Source organism: Pavona decussata, unplaced genomic scaffold (genome assembly GCF_977016875.1).
Source record: "Pavona decussata unplaced genomic scaffold, jaPavDecu1.1 SCAFFOLD_130, whole genome shotgun sequence".
Taxonomy (NCBI): domain Eukaryota; kingdom Metazoa; phylum Cnidaria; class Anthozoa; order Scleractinia; family Agariciidae; genus Pavona; species Pavona decussata.
The window spans coordinates 617,697-637,967 of NW_028145544.1; the positions used below are offsets into that span (position 1 = coordinate 617,697).

General features: G+C 38.5%; 2 protein-coding genes across 4 annotated transcripts; one reads left to right on the top strand and one right to left on the bottom strand.

Moving 5' to 3' along the window:
• Positions 1 to 5,083: 5,083 nt before the first annotated feature.
• LOC146468486 (neo-calmodulin-like) lies at positions 5,084 to 13,548 on the top strand. Of its 2 annotated transcripts, XM_085124578.1 has the most exons (5): positions 5,124 to 5,198; positions 8,489 to 8,516; positions 10,639 to 10,782; positions 11,556 to 11,798; positions 11,940 to 13,548. In XM_085124578.1, exons 1-5 carry the CDS (start codon positions 5,196 to 5,198, stop codon positions 11,981 to 11,983), a joined length of 462 nt encoding a protein of 153 aa, XP_084980704.1. In that variant the 5' UTR covers positions 5,124 to 5,195; the 3' UTR covers positions 11,984 to 13,548. The 2 variants fall into 2 exon arrangements, with proteins under 2 accessions (XP_084980703.1, XP_084980704.1); XM_085124577.1 differs by lacking the exon at positions 8,489 to 8,516 and having other exon boundaries at positions 5,084 to 5,198.
• LOC146468487 (calmodulin-alpha-like) lies at positions 12,517 to 19,996 on the bottom strand. Of its 2 annotated transcripts, XM_085124575.1 has the most exons (5): positions 19,539 to 19,996; positions 16,077 to 16,104; positions 15,210 to 15,353; positions 14,499 to 14,735; positions 12,517 to 13,818 (listed from the first exon to the last, which is right to left on the bottom strand). In XM_085124575.1, exons 1-5 carry the CDS (start codon positions 19,539 to 19,541, stop codon positions 13,670 to 13,672), a joined length of 561 nt encoding a protein of 186 aa, XP_084980701.1. In that variant the 5' UTR covers positions 19,542 to 19,996; the 3' UTR covers positions 12,517 to 13,669. The 2 variants fall into 2 exon arrangements, with proteins under 2 accessions (XP_084980701.1, XP_084980702.1); XM_085124576.1 differs by lacking the exon at positions 16,077 to 16,104 and having other exon boundaries at positions 19,539 to 19,995.
• Between the last annotated feature and the right edge of the window lie 275 nt (positions 19,997 to 20,271).

Genomic DNA, 20,271 nt, shown 5'->3' on the forward strand with positions numbered 1-20,271 from the left:
CTGCTACACCGCCCTGATAGATCCAACCAGCTCGAAACAGCTATCCACGGTTGCCGCATTTTGGACTCTCGGTTTGGTCTCTATCATGTCGCTGTCGTGTTAATTAAGTTCAGTTTCTACTCAGCACCAGCCTTACTTACTTCAGTTCCTTGTATCTTTATCTGTGGCTGATTAGATCTTTCACAGATCCGGGTATACCAGCAGCATTTTCTCTCGCGGTCCTTTGTCACTTATTCACTGTATCTAACTGCCGCAAGGTGGATGGTACAGGATGTTCTTCCTCCTGTCCCTGGATGACTGTAACTCCTACTGTTCGCAAGCGGTTGCGGAAAACTCTTCTACAAAAAGGCACGGTAATCGGCCCAAAAAACGCTCAAAAACGGTAACGCGGTTTGCACTAAACTTTACCAAAAAAAAAATCCCCACAAAACGTCTCAACCCAAAAACATCTCGCACACGCGACAATAGCACGCGTAACTTACTTACAAAACTCAAAATGCTTACGATAATTCAAATATCTCTATGCGTGCGCGCGCTCTATCCGCGCGCACGCCAGTTCGTTCTCTGTCTTCTTCTTGTCCATTGCTCTATGTTCTCTAGTACGTGTACTGCAGCAATGATATGTCAGTTTATTTATCATAAATATAATCTTCTATACCTCATGTGTGCAGCATTTTCTTGTAAAAACATAGAAAACCGTCTCAACAACATCCCTTATTTAAACACGACAGTACTTAAAGCAACATAATTACTTGTGGGGTCGTGTATCAAACTTAAGTTTAAAAACATGCCCTAAAATTAATAACAATTATATACATAATCTTACGCATTAAAATCCGTTAAGCTCTTTCTTTCTTTGCGTTTGAATCGGGGTTGTATTGAAGTGTAATTGTTTGATATAATCGTCCTTTCAGACTTCGGCATAAAATGGCTTGAAATTGTCAGTATAGTAACTGGATGCAATATTCCAAAGTACAGCACCCCGGTAGATGATCTTCTATTCTATAAGAAGAAAACACTTAGGTTACCTTACCATGCGTTAAAAGCGCTTTGCAAAAACATAAAATCTTGGGTATGCAACTGTTTAACTTCAGCACAAACAACTCTTTGGGCGAAAAGTGTGCAAAGTGAACGAACACTTTCAGTTGCTATAGAGACGCCTTATTATGTCATAATATAACAATTTCCACTACGCGCGCGATTATTGGAAGATGATTAAATACTTGCAGTTGAGAGAGTTGCAAGCGTTATGTTCAGTTCTCTCGTAAAAAGTGGGCGTGCTGGCGTTAAAAATTGTCTTTTAGTTTCCACATTGTAGGCAGGCAGCCGTGGTTAACCTTATCGAAGGCATTAGACATATCCATATAGATCATGTCCACCTGTTTTCCGTCGTCTAGTAGGGAGCCCACGTGATCCAAAACTTCCAAAAGGTTAGAGGTGCATGATTTCCCTCTAATGAATCCATGTTGACAATCTCTTACCACTTTGTAAAGTCTATCTTTGAAGTGTTATATCAACAAAAAACGCTTTGGGATTGTGTAGAGGTAGGACTCGACGGAACCAAGAAACTCATCACGGCTGTTCCACAGCATGCGCTTAACTGTTTTGTGCAAGTTTTTTTTAACTTCTCCTTTAGGTGACTCGAGGGAGACAGTTTCAGCTTTTGACTTATAGATTCCCTTTTCTTGATCAAATTACGTATGGCACCAGACATCCAAGGTATGGGATTCCGTCCCCTACCCCTCTTGGTTTGTATATAGTCAGAGACCGCTACAAGAAACGTGTCTTTCCATTGATGCCAGCCAGTTTTTATATCGTCATTGGCTATGATCGAAGAGAAGCTAATTGCTGACGGAGCCGTACGCAGACCCTCAAAGTCGCCTTTTGCATAATCGTAGACAAATCTCAGGGGTTTTGGTGGGGCTTTTATAAAAGCCTTAAAATGGAAAATATTGACGCTATGGTCTGTAGAAATCCCCGTATCTTTTCAGTGGAGACAATATATGGGTTACATTGACACGGTTCGGCACGCTCGTGATTACAGGGCAAGTATGTTGTTGCCACGCCGTGGGTTTTTTATTGAGTTGTGCGTGTCAAGAGGCGGTCGTGAAGGGTTTCAATTAAGACTAGTTCGTTAACACGAGATGCGCTGTCAATGGAGTCCCAAAGGATGTCTGGCAAATTAAGTCACCCGTAAATTACCATATTGTCGAACTGGCCACAAACTTCATGCAGAAAATTATCGAATACATCCATCCGACTTGGGCCTTCATTGGGTGGCCCAGAGCAAAAACAGAATAAAATTCTTTGACCAATAAGCGTAGTAATTTTGGCAAAAATTATCTCAAGCTGTTGCAGCTCGGCTTCCGATTCAAGTTTGAATTCTTTGACAGCTTTGAAACAGGCTGTTTTAATTGCGATAACAACTCCACCACCACCTCGGTCAGACCGATCTCTCCTAAATATTGTGAAGCCAGAATGCAATATTTCAGGGTTGCTGACGGATATTTTGGTTCAACCATGTTTCATTGACGTACATAACGTCAGAGTTTTCGGCGCACACCAGGTCCTGGAAACAATGAAGGTTATACACGGATTGCCCGTTTGTTGGGCTGTCTTTGTGATAACTTTTTATGCTTCTGGTATTCATCACGAGGCAATTGATCTTACCAGCAGTCGCAGCAGAAACCGGTCGGGGGTTAGGATTGATGTCACCAGACGTCAAGAGGCGAAAGGTAGCATCTGAGTTGTTGTAGTAACAAACGTGGCACATTTTCGGCATTACATGGCACAGTAATAAGTGTTGACTTAATAGCCAAAAACAGAAAAAATAGCAACGGCTTTCACAGAGCTCTTCGAGTGACGACCTGATTCCCTTAACAATGTCAACAATTTATCCAAGGAGCAATCGTTTTCGGGAAAACGGCAATAAAATTTGTAAGAATGAAATAAGGTAAAAGGAGTCCAAGACTAGCGGTACCTCCAAGACTACAGGTCGTTTGACCACGGGTCATCCTTCTGCCTTTATATAATTTTAGTACGTGCGCATGCTCAAACCTCAAAACGTACCACATGGAAGACAAAATGACTACATTGTCATATATATACATGGCTGAATCTCAGTTTAAGTCAGTAAGGTGGAACTGTGGTGCTAACGAAAGGGATCTGTCACATATGGTCTAGGGGCCGACTTTTCTCTCCCTCACTGTCTTGTCGGGGACAAGGTATCGGAAAGTATCGCGGAACCATCTCCGGCTGGCATAAGCGAACCGCGGGCCGAAATCTCGTGGTGCATCGTCATGGTACAACGCTCCGGCAAAGCGTCCAGAGGTACCGCTGTCGGCTGTTTTTTTTTTTTTTCTCTCTCTCTTTTTCAGCCAGTTTGTGTTAAACATGCCATGTGGAAGAGACAGTATTTGAGTGACAGGGTGATGATCACATTGATATTAAGGCTGGCAAGTTGGCCAGGTGGGGAAAGAAGGGTTTCATTCATATATATATATTTTGTTTTGCATTAGTAGCCTTTCACAACACCAACATTTACAATAATAAACACAATGTAGACTTCTTATTACAATTACGATACTGACATTATTAACAAGACATACTATTTGTACTGACTATAACCCCGGTATACTTTAGGGCATACAATACTTATCATACGTAGTACAGTGCTGACTCTACAAAATAATATTTACAATATAATTTTTTTATTTCTTAGGCGTTCGAAAAAGCAGTGTATCAATCTCTGTAGAGCGTGCATTTTCCTTCTCTGAAAATAGAAATAATCGCTCCGTTTCATAGCGAGGAGCATTTTGTCAGTCAAAAAATCATGTAATTTACCCTTTTCCATAATTTCCTCAATAATCAACTTAATCGGTGCGGAAACACCTGGTGTACGGCGTCGAAAACAGTTTTTCCTCCGACAAGCTCTCGGGGGAGCTTTGTTTCAATTTGAGTCTCCCGTGGCTGTCTCAGTCTCAGGTCGACAATTTCCTAATAGCAAAGGTGGAAAATAAACAATACATTTTCATCGGCTAACTACTGCTCAGTGGCTTTAACCGTACACACTTTAATAGCACATTTTAGGCCTTTTTATTCAGAATTTCGGCAAAACTTGCCCGGCGGAAGCCACTTTATACAGCATGCTATACAGCAACACTGGAAAGCACAGGGATCACACTTTTTTTCATTTTTTTTCATGCAGATTCTCAATAGCCTTCGCGCAGAACGTCTCCCCTACAAGGAAACAGGAGATTCCTGCTTCAACAGCGAAAGTTAGAACCGCCCTGTACGGAGTTATGTAAAGTACCACAGGAAAGCGCTGTTCAATAGCTTTTACTTAAAAAAAATAATAGTAATAATAATAACAATAAAATGGTCGCTCGTTTGAGGTCACGTGTCCAAACCATTACGCAGTGAAGAGTTTATCATATGATAAGGATGCTGATAACAGACTGCTTGTCAAGTTTCAGGAAAATAGGACCAATGTTAACTTTTCAGATAAAAATATATCAAATTCTCAACCACAACCAGTGACAATATGTTGTTACACTTTCGCCTTGATCGCATCTTCCTCCCTTTCCCGCCATCGTCGCGTTTCTTGCGCTATCCAATATTGCACAGGGGGGAAAGTGGGCGGATAGTTGAACGAATGATGACACTCGTTGCAGGGTAGGGCTATTGAAAACCGTGAGGCTCTGAGTGTGACATTTTTATTACCGGCTAAGCAGTAGCCCAGCTCCTGGCCTAAGTAAATGTGACACTACCGATGTCATTGTTATTTATTACGGACACCCTCGGGACTGAGAATTAGTGTTAAACGTCTGTAATTTATTTTTGCCGGGGATCTAGTTGCTGTCCGTAATAGTGAGGTGGCATGTCCGCAAGGCAGGAGTTGACTGAATTTATTAAAGTTTAGATTGCTTTTAGCAAGCGTACCACTTATTTAGATCGCTTCAAAACGCGCATAACTTGTTTAGTTCGCTTCTAACAAGCGCATAATTTGACATATGTCAGACTGAGAATCAGCTGTTTCCTTTGTTAAAGACATGTTTCCGCGAGCCAATAGAAAAGAGCTTACTCATGAGTCATTAGAATGCATTATAAACACAGTATTGGTACTTGCTTTGCGAAAACAGCACTGAGGAAATGCTACGGTGGACGTGCCTTATCTGTGCGAGCTTTTAACAACTATGGTGAGTTATTTGTATTTTGAGAGAAAAAAGTTTTAGATATCTTGAGGCGCCGTCGATTCTTGAGTTACGTAATATAAAGTGTAATTGTCTTTTTTTGAGCCTGAGGATCAAATCTCACCCAAAACAGTGACCGATCAAATGAGAGTAACTGTGCAGTACTTTCAATATGAGGCTCAAATATTTTAGCGTCAGGTAATTTGAAGTCTGTACACAATTTAACAAGAAGGCTGAAATGAGAACGAAAATTAACTACAGAGGAACTCGGTTATACGGACACCAAAGGGACGTGCAAAAGTGTCCATATTATCCGGGTCTCGGTATTTAGTGGCAACTCACAATAAACGACGCAATCAAATGTTTTATCCATACAAAGACTAAAGCATACAGTTTAAAAGTAACAGATCAGGACGATGCTTAAAATGTCTGAACTACAGCTTAAGCTACAAGTTATGCTCATTCAAATAGTCTCGGACTAAAACTAATGTTCTCTCAGGGCTTCAAACGCCATTGAAAACGTAATTATTTAAGATAGTCCGTGGCTCAGCCAGGCGGACTGAAAATTAGACAATTTATACAACGGTGTAGAGATAACCAGTGTCCGAAAAGCGAGGTTAACATTGTATAAGAGCCCTACCATGTCATTCGGGTCATAGAAATGTCCGTTCTCTGTATTTTGCTGGCTTATGTAAGAGGCAAGACATGAGCTTTTAGTCGGGATAGACACAACTGTGCGTAATAAGCGAGTGTCCGTAAAGCGGAGTACCACTGTAGCATATGAAAAGTGAAAGACCCGTTTTTACCCAAATAAAAAACAAATTTGAATGCGCATTTTTTCAAAAGATAACACCCTCGCTTATGTAAGAATACTTAAATTTATTTATTTTTATTTACATCTTAACTATCAAATGATAATTATTCGCAAAACAGCAAAAAATGAAAACAGACTTTTGCCGTCAGCGATACATTGAAGTTCTTTCGAAGTCAACTTTGAATTTAAATATTTGTTTCAGACCAATCGATCCACGCAGGTTTTTATCCAAGAAAGCCCCACACTAGCTAATTAAAAGAAAACTGTTCGAAACCCTGAGCCAAGCAAATGATGTCATTTTTAATACCTAAATCACATATCGGTCGTTGACAAAACATTTTGTTTTGCAGAACGCCAAATGCTAATATTCGCCTGGTTTTAAATTTAAGTTAAAGATGAAACGGAACTTTTTTCAACGCTGTCAATCAAACGAATTAGGCAGATGTCAACTGACAAATGAAAGGCCAAAAAAAGAAAGACTTATTGAACTTTTGCTCTATTTTATTTAAAACCCATTATTGATCATAATTTAACCCAGTATGGCACTTCAGTTTTAAAGGTAATTATTAATATTTTTGACCCCTTTAATTATTCCGTGGGCTCGATGAGGTGGTCAAAACAAGGTGCATGATTAAAACGATTTGGGCAGCTGTCTCTATGATTCATCCTTCATACTCGCTCGGCATGATGGAAATTGCTGACAAAAAACTCTTCCAAAATTGAATATTGAATGAGTTCTTAAAGGAAAGGAAATGGAATATACAATGATTTGGGCAGCTGTCTCTATCATTCCGTCTTCATACTCGCTCGGCACGATGGAAATTGCAAACAAAAAGCTCAGTCTTCAAAATTGAATACTGAAAACGCACTCAGACGATAGGAAATGGAATATAAAACAATGGCCTAACAACTAGCGATTAATTCTAAAAGGAAAAGCTGCCATTTTTTTTCTAAGTACGTAATAGCACTCTTTCCCAGGACCGCCTATAGGTGTCTGTACACTCCTTATCCAGGTTTTGTTTCTCGGCTGGTGAAACAACAGCGGCATAAAACTGTCTCGTTTTGCAGGCTACAATTTCCTCTCCCCCATTGTACTTGCTCACCGCAATATTTGTAAGAAATTTCAAAGTTTACCTTGTTTCAAATGTATTTATAGCGACTGAATTAAAACAATGTGCAACAGTATTCCTCAAAGTCTTACTTCTTTCTTATGCAATTTGACACTAAAAAAATATTTCATGTTATTTATTGGTAGCTATTCTGTATGAAAACAAGGGTGGTCGTGTAATAATGAATATTTCATTAAAACTGTATGCATATAAATTACCAAATTAACTTCACTTGAAGAAATCAGGCGACTACTGATGGACATTTTAAGTGCAAAATTAAAAAGAGACATTGGTAAAATTCCCCCGTTTAATTAAAAGAAAATTGTCAGACATGGCAACGTCTACATCAACGGACATTTTACATATCGGGCCAGAAAAGGGAAAATAATTTGATTTGGGTGACATACAAATGCATAACTGCCAATCACATGCGAGATCACACCACTGAGAAAAGAAGACAAATGGTCACGAAACCAAGGCTAAGCTTCCTCGTTGTGAGTAGTCTGTCGTACTACTTTGCTCGTTTCATTTCAAAAGGAAATCAAAGCGATTATGGTTTTATTAATCGTAGATACAATACAACAAGCATAGGTGCATGGAGTCAAATTCAAATCGCAAAAGTACGTAGAGTTTGTTTGCAAAGTCATATTGGCAAGCTGACAGCTTGTCGAAAGATCATTTCCGAGTTGCTTTGAACCTCATTACGAAAGCGAGGCTAAGTGTACAGTAAAGCTTTTCTTGCGAACATTAGTTTTGCTGGCATATGAATGAAAACTAATTTTCATAATAAAAACTTTGCACTTAGCCTCGCTTTCATTGTGAGGTTCAAACCAACTTGGAAATTAATGGCCTATTGACTTTGTCGTATTTTAAAGCCTCGAGCTCACGCGGCAAGATTGAAAAGTAGCATGGGTAACTTAATTATTTCGTAAAATTTGGCTGTAATTTTATTGTAGTCAGTGCCGTTGGGTGGTAGGGAATACCAACATTTGCCTCCGTTAGTTACTTTTAGTCGGAGTGAACCATAGCTGAATTTGTAAAATTTATAAATAAATTACTCATATCACCTTGATGTGCTGTCGCGTAGGGCTCCCCACACTGCTTATTGAAACAGCTGTATGTTCACAAACTGTATTTCCTCGATGTTGGGAAAAATAACGACGACGTGTATTTGCCAGCACTTTTGTTTTAAACTTTAATTTTCTTATAATTACTCTTCGAACAAAGCTCGGCAAAGCAAATAATTTGCAGCGAGGACAGAAAACAAAGATGGTGAGGAAAACGCTGAATCCGGCGTATATAGTACAGTTCTGTCATCCAGTCCGTTTTTTGTCAAACCAAACTAATTTAAATTCTGTTTTCTATATCCTCAGGAGAATCTTTCCGATGAACAAATTGAAGGTAACGTAAGCAGCCTAAAGAACTCATTTTATTAAATACTAGATCATTGGATAACGTAATACCAGGGTTTTGATTGGCTTAGTGGCCATTGGATATCAGTAGTTATCCCATGTCCGAGAAATAGCGGCCATTAAACCAGTCACCGTCTGGTATTTCTTGCAGAATCAAACCAGAGAGATCTTGCAATATTTCTCACTTGTTTTTGATAAAATAATTATTGCACTCGCTATTGTTCGATATGAGGTGATTACAGGTATATGGTATGGCTATCATTTCATATCCAAGGCGCGCTCGTGGAACTGATAATTTTTAAGTACCGTATATCACCAGATTAGCTCCTGTAACCTTTCCTTTTATTTGGTAATTAAGCTAGTGTCGCATAATCGCCCAGCAAGATTAGACCTTAACTGACCGCCTTAACTGTTTTTTGAATGCATGGTTCGAACCGAGGGACTAACGTACTGTCCAGTAATCTCTTCAGTAGCCTACATAACAGGCGTTTATTTAGTCAAGCGCGAGGCGCGAAACATCGCGCGCGTACTCCGCCCTTGATATTCCTCCCGCGCCTCGCGCTTGACTAAATAAACACCTGCTATGCAGGGTATCTCCTAGTGTGTGAACCAGTACTAGTGATGTATTATAGTTGTTGCTTTGAAGCCGCGAGTATCATGTCAGTAATGATCTGTTTAGTGTGGTCGTCAGGTTGAGAGCAGTCCAAAGAAGATTGTTTCCGAGGTAACGGTCACTGGTTAGCGGTTAGTATGATCCCAGGGCTAACCACGCTTATCGGACAAGCCGAGCTTTTCGTAAGAGGTTCGGGACCGAACGTGATAGCACGAGTAGGTCCTCGGGGCATTTCGCTGATCACCTCAACGAGTAACGTCACATTCGGTTGTGTACCAATTTCGACTGAAGATGAGGCTGTACAATTCTCTGGGCGCAAGCTACAAGCCCCTAGCAAGACTCTAGCTGTTGACGCAAACTGAAATCTTGATAGCCTGAGCAAAAATTATCTTCATAATCAATTAAACTGAATGTATTTTCAGTTGATGGTAGGAGTCTTTTGAAGCTTCCTCGATTCGTCTCTCACGCAGTTACATTGTTGACTCTCAGTTTTCGCAAGATCGATCTTATCGTTCGTGTTTTGCTTACTAAGTAGTATTAGTTGGTATAGTGCTGCGAACTCTCACCTGTATTTGAGGACGTTTTTCGTCTTTGCTAATCTTCCGGATATCTTATAGCTTCAGAATAACTAGTTGGTTCATCTCAGGATATTAGGAAGCTTTTGCAACGACGACGGCGACGGCAGCGAAAACACGTCACTATTAAAATGAATTCGCGTTTTTTCAAGCGTCGTCGCAACTATTCAAGCTCGCTTTAAACGTCAAATGTGGGTTAAATTTAAGGCTGGTTTCCATATGATCGCGGATCGCAGATCGCAATAAGGTCTGCGATCGTCTGCATTCCTGCGATCGTGATCGCAGAAGATAGAACCATGTTCTATCTAAAGGCTGGTTTCCATATGATCGCGGATCGCAGATCGCAGATCGCAGATCGCAGATCGCAGATCGCAAACAATCGCAATTGATCGCAGACGATCGCAGGAGATAGAACATGGTTCTATCTTCTGCGATCGTCTGCGATCACGATCGCAGGATCGCAGACGATCGCAGAAGTAGTTTCCATATGATCGCAGACGATCGCAGACATTATTGCGATCTGCGATCTGCGATCTGCGATCCGCGATCATATGGAAACCAGCCTTAAGAAAGTTTAGAAAGAGAAAAAAAAATTGTCATCATGTGTTTACGTCCTTCAAAAAACGAAAACTCACGCCCTAGTCGTGCAGTGACGACAAAGAAATGTACCAAAAAGTGTAATGCACGTGCAGAGTTGTTGTTTTGGTTATGTTTTTTTGACGTTTGATTCAGAAATCGATGGCCGATTTACTGAGACAGAAAAAGCCGCTAGAATTAGATGATGTTAAATGGGACAATTTTTGACGCAATACAGCGCGCAGCGCGCTATGTTACACGATAACAGTTTTTAACTCAACGCTTGCGTTTGAAGGTGTTCCGTGTAACAAAACCTTTTTATCCCAATGCTGCTTTTATCTTCTTAGAATACAAGGACGCCTTCTCATTGTTTGACCGAGATAAGAACGGAATCATCACCACCAGAGAATTGTGTGCGATAATGCGAGCTCTGGGGTTTAACCCCACGGAAGAAGAACTACAGACGATGATCAACAACGTGGATTATGATGGTGAGAAATTGGACTCATTAATTACGCCTAACCTCACCCACCCCTCTCTTCTGTATGGGGCTTGCACTGCTTTGTACCTGACTCTATTGCATTTCATCGATAAATTGCAGGAAAATAGGACATTTTCACTTCGGTGTCATTTTACTACAACCGACCAGAATCCTTCTGCTTTTTCTTTTCTCATACTAATTAGAGCTATTGTTCTTTGCTCTCCACTGTGATTACAAAATTTGCATTTGAAAAGGAAAACAAAATGAATTCTGGTAGTTGTAGTAAAATGTTATTAGCGGTAGGGTTATGCATCTGGGCCCAGTTGCTCGAAGCATGGTTAGCGCTAACCCGGGTTAAATACCATGACAACCTATAGGTTTTAATACCTCTTAACCAATGGTTAGCGCTAACCATGCTTCGAGCAACTCAACCCTGAGCGCTCTCACAGTCCCTAAATCGAAACGATAAGCGCCTGGGGATGAGTTATGACTCTGAAAAGGGCCTTCAGAAGAGGATTGAAAAAATAATATTACGTCATGAGCAAACAATGATGATGAAATGGTGATGAAAATAATGATGACGACGATGGCAATGATCATGGTTATTATGGATGTAATGGTGACGCATGCAAAACGGGGACGGCAAATTTTTGTCCTTTTCCATTTCCTGGGAGAATAAATGTTTTTCGTACGAGCCATAAATCAGACAGTTAAAACACAAAATGGGAGTGGCACGGTACAATATGTAAAAAATAACACAAATTCGCCTGCTTATTGCATCAGGAAACGGCGTCATTGACTTCCCAGAGTTTGTAAAGTTGATGGAGGATCAGAAGAAACCAGACGAACGAGAAGCTGACATGATGCTAGCATTCAGAATCTTCCACGCCGACAACAAGGGGTACATCGAGTCAGCGGAGTTACGCTACATTATACTAAATATGGACAACAAAATACCACGTGATGAACTAAACGAGCTGATAACGATTGCGGATTTGGATAGAGACAGAAAAATTACTTATCAGGGTAAGTAGAGTTTATTGGGTACTTTCACAGACTACACTTCGTCAAAATTGTCTACGGCCTTGTACCCAGGCTGACCCTTGTTCTTCATCCGTAAAGAGCCTGGAAACGAGCATTCATTTTCTCATGTTGTTCTCTTTCCAGAATTCCTTGATCTGGTGGAGAACCACAGTGGCATTTTCACCTGAAAATTTCCAAGAAATTCTGGTTCTAACAAAGGGCTATCAAGTGCATGAACATGAACCATGTTTGCATATAGTCAAGGTTGAATAACAACTCAAAAGCAGATCGTCCTTTCTCAGAGCAGCCCGCTCGCCTAGAGCCAGGAGAGGACACTTGAAGGAGACATATCTGAAGTGGCATGTTAAAGCTAAGCTGACATGTTATTGGACCTATGAAGGTGTTCATCAAATTGACACTCCGCAAATTCAACGTGCAATGCGCAAGTCGGTAATTAATGGAACATTTGCATGAGTAATATACGAAGCCTTAGATGCTAAGAATTCTCAATAATTTAAAAAGTTTTTGGTCCATCATTCCATGCTACAAAAAGAAAAGTTTCTCACTACCCTTGCCCTGGATTGATTGCTAATTGTAACAGACGTTTTCTGCAGTAAGAGTAAATCATTTTTCCCAGTAAAAAACATTAACTGGGAAAGCACTGGTGAAAAGCAGTGACGCGCCCTCGAACAAAGAAAATACAGCACTTCACAACAACCGGTTATTTAAAGAGTAAAAATTCTTTTAATTGGACTTCATTTGGACTCAAAAGTCCTCTTAAATTTCTAATTTTTATCGGAACAATAGTTTTTAGGTAATTTATGGTCTCGTTTTAATACATAAAAGTAACGTTAAATTAATTAATTAATTAATTAATTAATTAATTAAAGAACGATACCACTGACCGGAAAGTACTGCTCAGTAGCTTTCAACGGAATGGTATGACGTTAGGATTTCCTTGCCAGACTAAACATTTTGAAACCCAGAGGTGGTAGGGATGGGAGTGTTAGTGCCCATTTTCGACTCCACTTGCTTTTTGAGCAAGTATCTATACACAACTGTGCGCATATATTTGACAAAGATTTCCACCTATACAGCGCTTTTCAATTGAGTATCGTAAAACCATGCAAACCCAGAGTACTACTCTAGCCAATCACAACAGATGTAAACAACCAATTGACTGACCAATCAAAACGCGAAGCCAAGACAGATGACCGACGCCAAGCGCGGGAAAACGCGTGCGACCAAATCACGATTGGCTTTAGTTTTGCTTCTCATTGGTTGAGAATGTGGCGCGAGTTTTACTTATACCAATTACAGAGCGTAGTAAGGCAAAATCAAGGGAAACGCGAATTACTTTTAGAACTCAATTGAAAAAAGTCTAAAAACAAGTTTCAACTGAGTTTCGTAAACCAAAACCAAGGTTACCACTCTAACCAGTCAAACCAAATATAAATAACAAAATAAACCAATCAGAACTTGAAGTAAATACACCTTAATCGTGGAAAAACGAGTGGTTGCATATTGCGATTGTTTTTAGCGTGACTTTAACTAGCTGAAAAAGTGGCACGAGGTACTTTGCTACACAAATCACAAAGGACAATAACGCAAGATCGAAGCGGACGTAAAGTTACTTTCGACACTCAAATGAAAAGCGCTCTCTGGGTGATACTATTAGTAATAAGCCCAGTTGTTTGTTTTATTGCAGCCCTAAATCGGGCAGAATAACATCATAACTTAGGCATAAACAGTTTTTTTTTTAAAAAAGCCCAACTGACAGGAGGCAGACCATGCAGTTGGCTATTTACACAGGAGACTGTGGAATTTAACTTCAATTGTACCTAGAGTTACTAGTAATAAAAAAGAAAGCGATTTTATAAATAACTTTGGTTAAGTTTTGAAATTGACGATTCTGAAGGTTCTTCCAAGGAATTGTTGCTCTTATGCCAGCTTCTCCTGTCGCCATGGTAAAAACGACTTCTTTTTCTGCTGAAGATGAGTGGTACAAGGAGCGAGGAGAACTCTGGGATTGAAATAAAATGAATAGTTACAGTTGGGTCTTAAAAGAAAGGAAAGAGGAACTCTCCATTACAGTGCGGACACTCGAACCGTGAACGGTTAAGGCTTTTTTGGACTTTTTCTCTCTCTGCAATATAAACAGACTAAAGAAAATTTATCACTCGCTAAGAACTTTACATCTTTTTCCTGATTCAATGTTGTTAAGAAAGATCGGATTCATTGTTTTCAAGGGAGTTTCTGATTGGACAGCATTTGAAAAAAAAGGCGAAGAAAAGCCTTGACTGTTCACGGTTCGAGTGTCCGCACTGTAAGCCCAAGATCTCAAAGAGAAACAAACAGTACCAAGTGAAAAAAAAAACTACTCAAAATCGTAGAAAAAAAACACCCAGGAAAGTCCTGCTCAATAGATTTTATATGAATTATCCATGGTACGTTCTTTCTACGTACACAGCAAAACAGACGGTGCCAAAGAATGTACTGCTCAGTAGGTTTCACTTGAGTAGTCACACATTAGGATTTCGTCCCCAGAATAAAAAGTTGGAGCCACCTTGTACAGCAAAATAAAACGTACCACAGGAAAGTACTGCTCAGTAGCTTTCATATGAATGGGCACACTTTAGGATTTTATCTACAGACTCGAAAGAAAGAACTGAAAGCACGTTAAAAACAAGATGACATCCTTACCTTCCATACCAATCTTTCTATTATCAGTGATATCTGCTCGCTGTATTATTTCCTCAATCTCCTCAGCGGGAACATCAGTTAAACTTTGCAGAGATCTTTTAATGTTGTGTCCGTCAATAAAACCAGTATCTTCAGGATCAAAGACCCCAAATATCGTGAATAGATTTTCGTCTTCCTCTATGCTGTTTTGCTCTTCAATCATATTCACAAATTCCTCAAAATTAATTGTGCCATCACCTGTTCATAATAACCGAAAAAACATGATTTTCCTTTATTTCTTAGATTGGCTTTCTAAGGGGCTGTTTACTTGGAGGGAGGAAGATCCTAGTACTAGGAAGATCCGAGAAGGCGAAGCAACTTTTTGTTTGGTTTACCTAAAGTTGTGAAGGAAAGCAAGACGAAATTGTCGACCTTAAGCAGCTGAACGCCCGGCCGCCACCATGCTTGTTGTTCTTGTCCCTAGTACTAGTGCTTTCCGGGCGAAGGTAGTTTACATGGTGCTAGGATCTTCCCCTATTGCTAGAAATATCCTGGCACTAGGACCGAGTAAAACCTTTTGCTTGTAAACTGAATACAGAAAACATATGACGCTAGGATGATCCGCCTTCTAGAGTCTTCCTAGTGCTGGGATCTTCCTTCCTCCATGTAAACAGCCCTTATGTTGTAATAATCAGGTCTTATGACACCACGTAATCTCGTGTAGTGCCTTACCATCAAAATCTTTGGCATTCACTAACTGTTGTACTTGGGAGTCAGTCGGGTTTGATCCAAGCATGCGCATTGCATACTTAAGTTCCTTCGTTGAAAGTGTTCCATTTTCGTTCAGATCAAAGCACTTGAATGCATCGTGATACTCTGAGAGGAAAATACAATCAGAATCAGATGAAAAATCGGGTTTTACAAACGAATACCCCATTCACACCAAGGACACGTTTAAAAACACAGTTTAACATTGTTTCCTTCGTAAAAGCTACTTTCGGATTTTTGTCGACTTCAGATTTAATTTAGCACAAAAGAAAGCATAAGTTAAAGTTTACTTGAATCCTATGTCAAAGCCAATGGTTCAGCTTTCTGCTGCCAATTTTTATTTTACTTAACCTGGTTTAATTAAACATGTTTTGTTAGTGTGAATGGAGCTTAAGACAAAATTTTCCTTTTTCTGTCGGTATCGTCAAGAATAGTCACCGTTTTTCAGAGAAATTGTGAATCCGAAAACCATTATCAATTTTTGTCAATTTTGAAAGAGAAATTCAATAAAACTTCTTTTTTGCACAATAATGGTTATAACCAAGTGGCTGTCACTGTCCGCTTGTTTACAAGTGTTGCAGTTTGAGCTCTCAATAGCTGGCCACGTAGGAAACTTAAACGATTATGACGTGATGTCTCATTACATATCCGCCATCTTGGATTTGAACGCTTTCGAAGTTAAGAATAGAAATACAATACGCAAAGTAATTCGCATATTCAACTAAAGTAAGATTAATATAAAATGGCAAGGTTACTGTAATTAATTCCTAAGAAATAAACAAACACAACAAATAAAAAGTCATTTGAGGAAATTTTCCAATTTTAAATTACCTCCAATTTGCTCCCTGGTCAATGTGTCCTGTGAATTCAAGACAAAAGAAACATATTTGAATATCATTCAAAACCGGGCTTCTTCCTCGGAACTGTTAACATTTAACAAATCGACGGCAGTTTTCTATGGTCTATACTCTTATAGACCATAAAATGACGTCAAAAAATGTTCAACACTCAAGTGGAACCACGAGCCGCAGGCGAGTGGTTTCACTGCCAAGTTTTGGACATTTTATGGCGTCATTTTATGGTCTATAAGAGTATAGACCATAGAAAACTGCCGTCGATTTGTTTTTTACAATAACATGGAAAAAGTACGAGCGGAATTGGCTATTTTTTTCGTTGAGAAAGCGCGCGCGTTACATCTGACGTCATTTTATTGTCTGTACTCTTATAGACAATAGCTACGAGCCAATCAGCGCGCGGGAATTTGGACAGTTATTGTAAAAATAAAATTATTAAATACTATAATGTATCCGAGAGATGTAAAAAGAAACGATAATATTATTTGCTTTTGCCAATTTTGAGAAGCCATAAATTGTATGTGTTTTCCAAAAATATGAACCTTTCAGCAACTATTTACGTGTAGCATCAATCTAGCCTTCGCTGAATAGGGAAGATAGGGACGATTCACGAGCGACAGATGAAACCAAAACAACGTTTATAGTACGATTATATACGTTTACCAAACTTGATAGGAAACAACGGTCAGCATAAACTTTGAATTTACGGTTTCGAAGTTGTATTGTATTATACTCCAAAGCTCTGACTTGAAAAACTGTTTTCTTTTTTAGAATATTTGAGACATATATCTGGTGATAAGATTGAAAATGTACAACTTTAAAGGCTCATGGAAAGCAACTTTAAAAAAAGAGCTAGAGACTAAAAAATGTCTGTCAGACAGAAATTTGACAGAATTTCATTGAAAAAGTATTATTAAAACCACTTGAGAACATTCTATTTTTAATGATCTGAATTGCAGTTTTGTAGAATATCTTTTGACAAAAAAACTGAAGAAACAATTAATTTTTTTTTTTGGGACAACGCTATTTCAATACAATATGAGTGCTGAAAAACTACTGGTGTTAAGGGTCGTTTGTTCGAGGCTAGGTTAGCATTGTAAAGTATTGTCTGTAATTAAAGTTTTAATGAAGATTTCTTTAAAACCGTTTTCCTCCTTTTTTACTGCAAAGTTAATTTCGATCAAAAGGTTTAATTAAGAGGATAAAACGCTTTTAAACAGTGGAAACAAATAATTGGAATGAATCGGGTTTGAATATTATTCTGGGGCTCGAGAAAGCAACCCTCGGCGTATTACGTGTTTCTGCTATCTTATCAGAAAAATAAAATGAAAAGAGAAAATATGTTTTTTTTCTCTGAGATTTAAGAAAAATAAATTCCATTCAATTCCATTTTAAATAAATCTACCAAAATTATGTACTTCTTAAGCCCAAACTGTTGTAAATTTCCACAAAATATTTTCGTCCTTTATTACTCAATTGACTAAGCAATATTAAACTACAACCGTCTAAATTTGAAAGTGTGAAAACGATCATTCAAAGAAAAAATTGCAAAGATTTTAGCTAACACTTAAGAGAAGACTTCGGGTGCATATTATGCCTTTGTTTCGTTTCAGTGTTTATCTCAATTATCCTTTTTTTAAAACAAAAATCGAGAAATTTCCGAAAAACTTAAATGTGCGACTTTATGACTATTTTAAAAATGATTGCAACGATAAAGAGTGTGAGGATCATGTCCGTGAATCTAAGAAAGTAGAGAGAAGATAAAGATTTAATGAGAATTGCAATTTAAAGTTTGAAAGCAATAATGATAAATGAAAACCAAAACAGGATGCTAAAAGACAACACCATGTGATGTGGCGTCGTAGCCTACTTCATGTTTGATGCACGTATTGTTCTTTAATTTGTATGTATTCTTTTTGCGATCTTTTGTTTCATCTATGTATGATCCTTTTAATTTTTCCCACAACTTGCAAAGTTTCAACTCCGTGAAAATGTATCCTTGAATAGTTATGTTTGCGTATTACAATTAACTGGATTCTCCGACAAGTATTGTTCCTTAATGATTAAATCAGTCTTTTGCACGCGAGCAAGTTTGGCTGTTCGACAAATTTTCGGTAACAAGCTTGATCTTTTTACAACAGGAAACTTGTGATGGGAAAACTCGCCAAATTTTCTTATTCATACGGTAAATACAAAAAAAAAAATTCACGTTGTTTAATTAAGGACTTTTTCAGGAAGAAGTTGTTAGTCTGCAACCAGCCAGTCAAAGCTTTTCAATAACTAAGCACGCAGCGTTGAATATTCATTGACAAAAGCTTCTGGCGAACAGTTGTCGCGTTTAAGCTGCATCTCTCCATAACAATGGCCGATCGAATACGCGCGTTGATTGGTCGAACGCTGTATTGTTTTTCCATACACTACAGAACGGAAGTTCTAAGGCAAAATTTTTCAATTTAGGTGCAGGCTTCGACGGGTTTCACAACCAACGATTTTTGTAATGTATAGCGATGGTACACCTAGGTAACAGGTTATAAGTTCTATGAATGTTGTATTTATGGTTTTTTATTAGAAGAACGGGATTTGTCAGTAAGCGACAAACATTCTGAATTAATTATTAATGTTTAAAATAAAAGTGTGCTCAATACATTTGCAAACCGATGTGCTTTTAACATTGTTTGATGCAAAAAACAAAAAAAAAAATAGAGTGACACTCAACAGAAATATAAAATTAGAAAATTTAATTCGAAATTGTTAAAACGAAAAAAAAAAAGCACATGTGCCAGTATTTTATTGCTAGTTCAAAACGCGCGTGTACCAATTTATGTCACTTCTATGAATTTCAATTGATGTAAATTATGGATTTTCTATACTCGTTTAAAACACATTTTACTAATAAGACCCGGTATAACGTTACGAATAGGGGCTGTTCCTCGCAAATTTGAAGCATACACCCAATCACTTAAACTTCTCCCACTGCATCGAACAATTCCCACTTTTAAAATACTATAGTAAGAAAATGAATCATACAAAATAATTAAAATTAATAAGCAGCTCGTACTAATTTTAATAATGGTTAAGGGTTGCAGCTTTATACGGAACCAGCAAAATGCCCGTAGAACTTTAACACAAAAGCAAATTTGTCCATTAAAATTATAATGAAAATTTTGCTTTTCAGGCGTTAATCTTCTTATTTCGATGCATACTTTTACACTTTCGTTTTCCTGTCCAAAACGAAAATACAGTAAGCCTAAAACGTCCACTGCAATTGTTTTGACTGCGCTGCGTGAGTCACACCTTACGGTTATTATTTCGGTCTTTCCTCGCAAACAAGGGCTATTTTATAGTGTGCTTAAATAACGTGAAAACTAGTTAGTCTGTTTGAATGTGAGCGCTTTTCTAAGTTCGAGTATTTATTTTAACAAACAAGCTGCCTACTTACCATACTCGGCTCATGTCCTGCTCGTTAACAAGTCAATATGCGACTTTCCAAAACATGCAGTTTCTTTTATCAACATCCGTCACTTTGTTGCCTGGTAACCAATTGGAAGTTGAGTTTTAAAATAAAGGATTTAAGTCAGCACTCTGTTGAAGTTCAGAACATCAAGAAAACGCCTATTTAAAGATGATTCACGTGATCCCTTCAGTACTCTGCTGAAAAAAACTAGTTCAGAGCGTCAAGAAAAACCAATTAAATGATGATTCACGTGATTCCTACCAAATAAAACGTGCCGCACGCGCAAATAAACCATTTCAAAACAACCGTAGTTTTCGTTCGAGAGCCAATAAATATGATTTTCAAAATACGCGAAATCTTTGGCCGCGCAATTGTACTGCTATTTCCTGTTTAAAAGCAGACCCAAACGATGAATAAAAATTTTGCGACAATTAAACCAAACTTCTCCTTTACGATAAACAATCACCACAACTGCGACCTTACAATTATGCTTAAATAATTATGCGGCTTTTGGCATGCATAGTTCGAACTCTTTGCAAAAGGATTGTGAGAATCACCCCAAGATAACTGAGATTTAGAATCTCGTTTACGGCAAACGGCAAACGTGAGATTCGCGTTTATGTTTTCTCGAAGAAACGGGCACATAGATGAAATTATACAAAATAATTCCAGCCTTTGATGCTAACGCAGAACTACACATATTCACTGAGAAACTGAA

What these genes read in the sequence shown, in the direction of transcription:
- LOC146468486 (XM_085124577.1), top strand. Translation starts at nt 5,099, where the DNA reads ATGCATTATAAACACAGTATTGGTACTTGCTTTGCGAAAACAGCACTG. An exon ending in GCGAGCTTTTAACAACTATG is followed by an intron (nt 5,199 to 10,638) that starts GTGAGTTATTTG and finishes TTATCTTCTTAG; the next exon opens with AATACAAGGACGCCTTCTCA. An exon ending in CAACAACGTGGATTATGATG is followed by an intron (nt 10,783 to 11,555) that starts GTGAGAAATTGG and finishes TTATTGCATCAG; the next exon opens with GAAACGGCGTCATTGACTTC.
- LOC146468487 (XM_085124575.1), bottom strand. An exon ending in GAATGCCAAAGATTTTGATG is followed by an intron (nt 14,736 to 15,209) that starts GTAAGGCACTAC and finishes TATTATGAACAG; the next exon opens with GTGATGGCACAATTAATTTT. An exon ending in TAGAAAGATTGGTATGGAAG is followed by an intron (nt 13,819 to 14,498) that starts GTAAGGATGTCA and finishes TTTCAATCCCAG; the next exon opens with AGTTCTCCTCGCTCCTTGTA.